Source organism: Acomys minous (assembly GCF_964271855.1).
Source record: "Acomys minous genome assembly, chromosome: 19".
Lineage (NCBI taxonomy): Eukaryota > Metazoa > Chordata > Mammalia > Rodentia > Muridae > Acomys > Acomys minous.
In genome coordinates this window covers 58,526,359-58,535,730 of record NC_140499.1, presented here as the reverse complement: position 1 = coordinate 58,535,730, position 9,372 = coordinate 58,526,359, and the positions used below count along the sequence as shown (strand labels likewise).

Genomic DNA, 9,372 nt, shown 5'->3' with positions numbered 1-9,372 from the left:
CCAACACTGGGACGAATCAGCACGTGAGCAGCATGGCCAGAGTTGTGCTGATTTAAATTACACTAACGTTACGAAGAAGATCATATTATTATTTCCATTTTAGACATGCGGGGACTGAAGGCTCCAGAGGTCAGAAGGCTACGTACTGTTCAAATCACCACCTGAACACGGATTTTCTGTCTCTGATTCAAAACCCGTGGTCGAGGGGAGAAACATACTCTAGAAATTAGAACCAGAGAAGGCTCAGTGAGCATCTCTGAGTGACGCGTTCCCACCTTCAGGGCCTCGGAAACCACAGGCAACCTGACGTTATCATCTCTGGCAGCCTGCGAGCTCCTGTCCCAGCCAGCCCGCGGCCTGCTGCACGGCCTCCCGACACACGGGGGCGCTGTCGCGGCACTGGAGGGCGCGAGCCTCCGGGTCGCGTCGCGAGATTACCAGCGACCGGAAGGGCGAGAAAGAGCAAGGGGTCACGCAGCGGCACTTCCCGCCCTGTTCGCGTAAGTTCTCGCGCGAGGCACACTTCCGCCCTTTTGGCTCTCGGAGCGGCACCATGGCGGTCGGCAAGAACAAGCGGCTGACGAAGGGCGGCAAGAAGGGAGCCAAGAAGAAAGTGTAAGCGGCGGGGGTTGCGGGTCGCCCGCCTGTGGGTTCCCGCGGGAGTCGGTGGGCAGGTTCCGGTGCGCAGCGAGGGGCGGATGGTGAGGATGCGGGACGGATTGCGCGACTGCTCCGCTGGCCGCTGCGCCTCCCTCCCCCGGGCGCCTTCCGCCCCGAGTGGTGTGGCTCCCGGTGTGTGTAGCGTGGGCGCCCGGCGGCATCAGGGGGCTCCGCAGCCGCTGTGCTTGTCCGGACCCCACGTCACTCGTGTGCTGGGGGCCCCTTGAGGAACCTGGAAACCTCGGGACACCTCCCAGTCCGTGCATCATGGAGGAGTGGAGAAAGCATGGTTCCCAACCGAACCGCCTGGTCCTTTGGCAGCCCAGCCAGCCTCACGGGGACGGGCGTCCATTTTTACATCAAACGCAAGCCAACTGCAGATTTAGCCAGGGAGATTAGTGCCAACAGAAGCCTTGAGGATGACGAGAGTTTTAAAAGTTGGCAGTAGTAACTCAGCGGCTTACAGAGAAAAATTGAGGCTCTTTTTTTACCCCCCCCCCCAAATCCAGGGTTGATCCATTTTCCAAGAAAGACTGGTACGATGTCAAAGCTCCGGCTATGTTCAACATTAGAAACATTGGGAAAACACTAGTCACGAGGACTCAAGGAACCAGTGAGTACCGCATCGGTTCTGCCTTGTTCCTAAGCTGTTGCACCTGTATTTCAACAGGCTTCTTGGTCCAAACTGTCCTGTGATGGGGGCTTTATGGAAACGTCAACCCGGTGGTTGCAGGCTTGACATTTTGGGGTTCTTGTTTCTTAACTTTGAGGTAGCTGGGATGTGCTTTTAGAACTGACCAAGCCCCCGTTTGGATGGGTATTTCCTGTAATGGGTTGGTGTCAGGTGGGTTTGGTAACAAGTTAACAAGATCGGCCCTGGTTCATTTGCAGAAATTGCATCTGATGGCCTCAAGGGTCGTGTGTTTGAAGTGAGCCTCGCCGATCTGCAGAATGACGAAGTTGCCTTTAGGAAATTCAAGCTAATTACTGAGGACGTTCAGGGCAAAAATTGTCTGACTAACTTCCACGGCATGGATCTTACCCGGGACAAAATGTGCTCCATGGTCAAAAAGTGGCAGGTGAGGCCACAAGCTGCGTTCGAGGATGTGGTTCTGTGGGGTGCGTGTGCAAGGATGTCTTGGGGTTTGTAGGAAGGAGTAAAAGGTTTCACCTCAAACTCTTAATGGCTTTCTCGGCGTTAAGCACTAACCCAGAGATGGGTCCTCCTTACTTTATACATCAGTGAGCCATGACCTAAAATTTTAAATTGTGTCCCGGGTGACTGTTTTTATTCTTCGGCGCTGGGGTAGACTCTAGGGCACTCTGCATGTTAGCTGCGTGTTAGGTCCCCTGGCCAAGTGTTTGCTCGTTAAGGACACACAGGCGAGGTGGGCAGCTCTGCTAGTTGAGGGAATTCTTTAGGGTGGAGTTTGTCTCTTGACAGTGGCAGAGCCCTGACATGGGGCTAAGGTCACAGCTTCAGTCCCAGTTGCTTTCTCCTTGGGAAGTAACAAGATTGCATAGCGGCTTGACTTCATTCATAAAGTCAGCGGGTTGAGGTGTGAAGGTGAGATCACAGATGCAGGTAAGTGGACTTAGAGTGGCTGACACAGGAAACAGCGGCCCATGTTCAGGAAGTAGCTGTTCAGACCTATCCAGGTCACAGTATCCACGTACTGTATATGGGGATGAGTGATGACAAAATGTTTCGGTCCCAAATGAAACATGCTGATTTTACCGTTACATTTCTGACATTCCCTTATACTTTATACAACTTTGGGAATAATAAGCTGTTTCGATAGATGCTTTTTGCCGTGAAATATATGTCAGATTTTTGTTTTTTGAGACTGTCTCACTATGCTGCCCAGGCTGGCCTCTGCCTCCTGAATGCCAGGATTGAAGGCACCTTCCCTCACTCATGGCAGAGTATTTTAAAACTCCAGGAACATAGTTTGCAAATTCAAAGAAATTTTGTCACTAAAATGGCCTCTTAAAGATAATGTGGGCCAATTACAGATCTTATTTAAATATTGGCTGTGGTATTATGCACTTAGTTTTGTTTTTGCTTTTTTGAGACAGGGTTTCTCTGTGTAACTCTGGCTGTCCTGGACTCAGTTTGTAGACCAGGCTGTCCTTGAACTCACAGTGATCCACCTGCCTTTGACTCCCAAGTGCTGGGGTTAAAGGCGTGTGCCACTACACCCGGCTAGAATTACGCATTTTAAATTTTAGCATGGCTTAAGTTTGGTACAAAAGGGATTGAAAACATACTGTTACAGCAGAGCTTTTTTTGCTTTTTGTTGTTTGTTTTGCAAGATGGGTTTCTCAGTGTCCTTGGCTGCCCTGGAACTCAGATATTCTGCCTGCCCCTGCCTCCCAAGTGCTGAGATTAAAGGTGTGCGCCATCGCCGCCTGGCTTATAGCAGAACATTTCTTTCTTGGAGAAAGGATCTCTAACCTGTTCAGAACTGTTTACTTGCTACAAGGAACATTTACAAGCTGGTCTTCACCTTGTAGCGTGCCTTTGTAGCGTGCCACTGAGTGCGGGGGTTGCAGGTCTGTTGTCATATCAGGCTTTTTAAAAGATGAAAACAACTGGGAGGCAGAGGCGGGTCTCTGAGTTCCGGGCCAGCCTGTTTGACACAGCTACACGGAAGGACCCTGTCTCGAGAAACAAAAAGACAAAACAAAGACATACAGTCCCATCCTTTCTGTGCTGTCTTAGAATTTCACTTTCAAAGTTCTTCTGTTGGGGTCACTGATAACAGGTAAAGGGTATGGGTCCAGTTGATGACAATGATAAGAGTGATTGTGGGGATATCACCTTAATTTCACTCTAGGCTGTGTAAATTGGATATTTATGTTGTTAGCACTTAAAATTGAGGCTGTTAGCTGAGTGGCAGCGGTGGCACACGCTTTTAATCCCAGCACTCAGGAGGCAGAGGCAGATGATTCCCTGTGAGTTCAAGGCCAGCCTGGTCTCCAAAGCGAGTCCAGGATAGCCAAGGAAGGCTACAGAGAAACCCTGTCTTGAAACCCCTCCCCCCCCCCAAAAAAAATTGAGGCTGTTAAGAAACTGTTAGAAAGGCTGTTGTTGGTGCTATGCCCAGACAGTGGGCCAGCTAAGGCTATATAGTGAGACCCTGACTCCAGAAGCAACAAACTCCAGAACAGTTAAAGCTGACAGTATCCTTTTCTTCCTAGACCATGATTGAAGCCCACGTTGATGTCAAGACTACCGATGGTTATTTGCTCCGTCTTTTCTGTGTGGGATTCACAAAAAAACGCAACAACCAAATACGAAAGACATCATATGCGCAGCACCAACAGGTCCGCCAGATCCGGAAGAAGATGATGGAAATCATGACCCGAGAAGTGCAGACAAATGACTTGAAGGAAGTTGTTAATAAGTTGTACGTGGGGTTTTGTTTCGTTTTATTTTATTTTCTTCTTTAAAAAACATCCTGAATGATTGAATTGTCTTTCTGCTTTAAGAGACATGAAGCAAGGTGGAGTTGGACCTCAATTTAAACCGCTGGTTTCTTTGGTTGAAGCTATCTTACAGTGGATAGTGACTCTTGAAAGCCACTTAGATAGACAATAAAAGTTTTCTGTAGTAATGTATGGGAATGTGTGATGATAAGATGTTTCGGTCCCAGTTGATGTCCACTGATAACTGTTACATTTTTCTGATGTTCCCATGCACAGTACAGATGGCTACGAGGATGCTATGCAAATAGTATAAGGCTTAGGCGCTGATTCTGTTGTTAGGTGTTGACAGCCATGTCTGCCGTATACATCAGATTTTCTTTTTCCCATTTCAAGAAAATAGTTTCTAGTGTGGGAAACAAGACTTGGCGGGTGTCTTCCTGGCTGTTTTTCTAAACGTGCGCTGGTCTTGCAGGATTCCAGACAGCATTGGGAAGGACATAGAAAAGGCCTGCCAGTCCATCTACCCTCTTCATGACGTCTTCGTTAGGAAAGTGAAAATGCTGAAGAAGCCCAAGTTTGAACGTGAGTGAGAAGGCATGACTCATGAGATAAATACTCTTTGGTTGAATTGGGTGCATGAGTAATGTCTCTGCATGTGTGCACACCATGTATGTTCCTGGGGGCTTTGATGTTCAGAAAGGGGCTTCGGGTCCCCTGGGAATGGGGTTAAAGATGGTTGCAAGCCACCTGAGGCTGCTGGAACTGAACCCAGTGCCACTTAACCACTGAGCCTCTTCAGCCCACAAGGCTTTTAGGGGCAAAATAATGATCTGGTTTTTTTTTTTTTTTTTTTTCCTTTTAGTGGGAAAACTAATGGAGCTCCATGGTGAAGGTGGTAGTTCTGGAAAAACAACTGGTGACGAGACTGGTGCTAAGGTTGAACGAGCTGATGGATATGAACCTCCAGTCCAGGAATCTGTTTAATTTCCAGATGTTTAATAGTGACAAATAAAATGTCCTATTTGTGATGATTGTTGGCATTGGTGTTTTGGTTTGGTTTGGTTTTGGTTTTTTGAGACAGGATTTCTCTGTAACAACTTGGCTGTCCTAGACCCACTTTGTAGATCAAGCTGGCCTTCAACTCTCAAAAATCCGCCTGCCTCTGCCTCCTGGGTGCTGGGCATGGTTTTAAAATATGAGAGCTTGGTGATTTAATGTTACTGGCTGAACTTAGAACCTTTGTATGAGTTTTATCCATTAAGTTACAAACTGCATTTTAGTGAGCTTGATAAGTAATAGGGTCTTACTGTGCAGCTCTGGCCTCCAACAGGAGATTTGGATGTCTGGTTTAAAGGCATATGCCACCACACCCTGCAAATAAAAAGAAACAGTATATTCCACGGGTGTTAGGTGTTTCTCCTTTAAAGGCCTTTGTAGCATGGCGGTGGAACCCCTTAGCATTTGCTGGGTCGGGGCTCAGGACATCACATGACAAGCTAGAGACTTTGCCTTAGCTTTTTGGACAGTCATCCCCCCCTCCCAGGGTTTCTCTGTAGCCTTGGCTGTCCTGGACTTACTTTGTAGACCAGGCTGGCCTTGAACTCACAGCAGTCCGCCTGCCTCTGCCTCCCCAGTGCTGGGATTAAAGATGTGTGCCACCACACTTGGCCTTTTTGGACAGTTCTTAAGCTATTTGACCTCCTTGTTTGGTCCTATCCTTAAGGTTTTGGTCAGAATAGTTGTTGGGTAAGGCCTGTTTGCATTCAAGGTGGGAACGGGCTGATGGGTGGTCCAGAGCAGTGGTTCTTGACCTGTGGGGGTGCAGCCATCACGTTTCTGCTCATCTTAGGAACTGACTCAGTAGCAAAATTACATACAGTTAATGAAGTAGCGATGACAATTTATGGTTGGGGGTCACCACAACATAAACTTTTTAAAAAAGTCATAGCATTAGAAAGGTTGACAACTACTGGTCTGTAGACTACACTGAACACTGGAAATTACTTTCTGGGGTTTTGTAATGTCTAGGGACCATCCAGATCTCAGGCTTTAAACACGCCAGGTAAGTAAGTGCTCTGCCATTGAGTACTCTTTAATGTGCTGTATTTAGGTTTTTCTGCATGCCACTCCAGGAAGTTGCCATTGTTCAGATTCGTGGAGTCCTAGATTGCTGTAGAAAAATGTTTCATTTTGGTTCCTCTCCCTGTCCGTCCGTCCCCCCCCCCCCAGGAGATAGGGTTTTTCTTGTAGACCAGGCTGGCCTTGAACTCAGAGGTCCACCTGCTTCTGCTTCCCAAGTGCTGGGATTAAAGGCATGCACCACTACACCCGGAAGATGTTTCGTAAATCTGCATTAAGCAGGTCCCTCCCAATTTTAGCATGTGCCTTGACAGGGTAAAGTTTTACTAGTGTCTACCCTCTGGGCATTTTATATGTGACATCCTAAAATGGTCATTTTGTTTCCAATATTAACAAAACACGTGCCATTGGCTTCATAGCAAGCAAATGGAAACTACTTTTCCAGCCTTAAAAAGTGTCGAGACAGGGTTTTGGTCTCAAGCTCAGTGATCTTAGTAAAGTAGATAACTCTTGTTGCTACTGATAGCTGACTTTACGGCCTTTACTCCCAACCAGTGTCCTTCCTGGAATGGAAATAAAGTCAGTCAGGTCTAAAGTTACCAGGAACTGGATTTGTATAAAGGATGGTTTTCCTCTTGGTACCTTGAGGCTAGCTAGATACTTCTAAGATAGGGAATGGTTAATAAGTCTGCTACGTCTTTAGGGAAGCCTCAAAAGGTTTTTAGTAAACCATTGGGCCAGGAGCTTGAGATAGCACAGCCATTAAGAACACTTGCTGCTCTCAGCAGAGGACCTAGTTCAGTCTGGGCTCCATGGGCACCAAGCATGCATGTGCTGCATGAACACTTGAAGCAAAACAAGTCAGTGGTTGCCTTTCTGATGAAGTAATTCTGATATCGAGTCACTGCAGTCATCAGTCTAGACTAGTGGTCACAATACCTAAAGCATCCTAAGGAATACAGTGTTGATAGGAATGCAGATGACTCATTTCTCCCATATTCTCTGCTACAATGACCTGTCTATCCCTAGGACTCCCCCCCCCCCCCCCACCTACAGTTAGTCTACAGTTGGGGCTGCTCTCAGTCAAAACCAAGGAAACCAATGGAGATTGAGGTTTGCATTTCTATGACAGACTAAGGTAAAATCGAAGACCCTTATCCTCTTATTTTTATGAATTGGCGTAATTACAGATAGCTGCCACTAGGTTCAATTAAAAAATTTTTTTTTCTCAGAAATGGTTTTTCTGTGTAGCCTTGGCCATCCATACACCAGGCCGGCCTCAAACTCAAGAGATCTGCCTACCTCTGCCTCCCGAGTGCTGGGATTAAAGGTGTGCATTGCCACGCCCAGCAAGAAAAATTTAATGGAACAACCTACTGTTACAGGGGTCGAGGTCAGTCACAGGTATGTTGCTAGAACTATCTCATGTGTAAAGGTTTACTACATGGAAGATGCCCCCCCCCCTTTTTTTTTTTTTTAACACAAGCAAGACTTGGGAATCTCACAGCCTTGCTGGCTCCGTCCCACTGCCACCTGTAGAGGCATTGATACAGACTACAGTGAAGTTTATTGGTCTGTTCAGCACTTTAATTCATAGTGCCTGAGACTTGAAAGTAAGAAAGTGTTATGTTTGAGGAAGTAGCAGCCTTGGCTTCATGTTGGTTTTGCATAAAGTGGTATGTCAGCTTTCTAGTACTGAAACTAACACCTTAGGTAAGTAAGGTATGTTGATCCACCTGCCTCTGCCTCCCAAGGGCTGGGATTAAAGGCGTGTGGCACCAAGCCCAGCTTTGGGCTCATATTTAACCAGGCCTATTGCTTTGGGCCTGTGACGGCATGGTGGGTTGATGGTGGCAAGAGTGGCCAGGGAGGCCTATTTACCTCCTGACATTGCAATAGACCAGATGCTGTCTTTCCCAGAACTAGAGCAAGTGGAAACAGCAAGCCTTGGGAAAGTTCTTCACAGTCTGAACTTGGAACAGTTGAGACCCCTTAAATTGTGGGCCGGACTCACGGATGGCTCAGCTGCCCAAGGTCAGCACCAGCTGTACAGAACCAGTCAAGGTCACAGCAAGAAAGAATTCAGGGCCGGGCGTGGTGGTACACGCCTTTAATCCCAGCCATGCACCACACAATCTTGATTCCACCTGGCCAGTGTGCTTTTCAGTCCGAGTGGCCTTGGGTAGTATTGCATATGGCTCCATAAACTGCAGCTCCTTGGGGTTATCTTTGCAAACTCAGGTTTACTGCTCCCCCAGCGATTCCAGCATTTCTGTCTGGGCCCCTGGACTGTGGGCCTGAGATCAGTGCAGCTTGGCTTCAGCTGTGCCTGAGGCGGCTTTGCAGATGGTAACCTTAATGAAAAGCCCATGTGGATCTGGCTCTAGCCTCTGCTGGGTAGATTAACAGCAGCCTTCAGAATGACAGAAAAAGTCAAGGCTGCCCAAGTGTGTCAAGCAGGAGTGCCTCAGGCAAGCTGCCGCAAACCCTAGGTGTCTACATACATATTCTTATAGATACAGTATGCCAAAAAACAAACAAACAAACAAAAAAACAAAAAAACAAAAACAAAAACCAAAAAAACAAAAAACCCCATTGACTTCTCTTTGCATGGGCCATGTCATATTTATATTTAAACCTTGTGCGTAATCCTGAGGGATGAGGTAATGTCTCCCTCAGAAAAAGTTGGCTACCCCTTGCTACCAGAGTGGAAAAATCTTAAAATGTTCTTATCCCTTTACCACAGCCCATTACAATATGGGCCCTCCTTACGATTTAGGGCCACAGGGAAACAAAAGAACATGAAATTCAGCAATTACTATGAGAGGTGAAGTCCTTGGTTTCTGATCCAGCAGCCTCACGTCTTCTAGTATTTATGAAACTACAGCAAACCCACGTGTGTAAACAGGAAGCACTAAACAATTACAGGCATTTGCCTCAGAGCCTGAAGCATATCTGACTTCAAAAGTAAGTATTTTGGGGCTAGAGAGATGGCTCCATGGTTAAAAGTGCTGACTGCTCTTCCAGAGAAGCTGGGCACAATTGCTAGCATCTACATGGTGGTTCACAATCATCTGTAATTGCTTCACTGGATCCAATGTCCCTGGGGACCAGGCATGCATGTCCCCATGGAGGCAAAATACCCACACATTTTTTATTGTTGTTTTTGTTTTTTGAGACAGAGTTTCTCTTGTAGTCTGG

At 47.1% G+C, this 9,372-nt stretch overlaps 1 protein-coding gene across 1 annotated transcript; it reads left to right on the top strand.

The window, feature by feature from the left end:
• Positions 1-455: 455 nt before the first annotated feature.
• On the top strand, positions 456-5,123 carry RPS3A (ribosomal protein S3A). Its single transcript, XM_084768570.1, is given in 7 exon segments — positions 456-615; positions 1,170-1,273; positions 1,552-1,739; positions 3,865-4,073; positions 4,565-4,674; positions 4,955-5,064; positions 5,066-5,123. Coding segments are annotated over 7 exon segments (822 nt in total). The 5' UTR covers positions 456-553; the 3' UTR covers positions 5,105-5,123.
• The last annotated feature ends 4,249 nt before the right edge of the window (positions 5,124-9,372 follow it).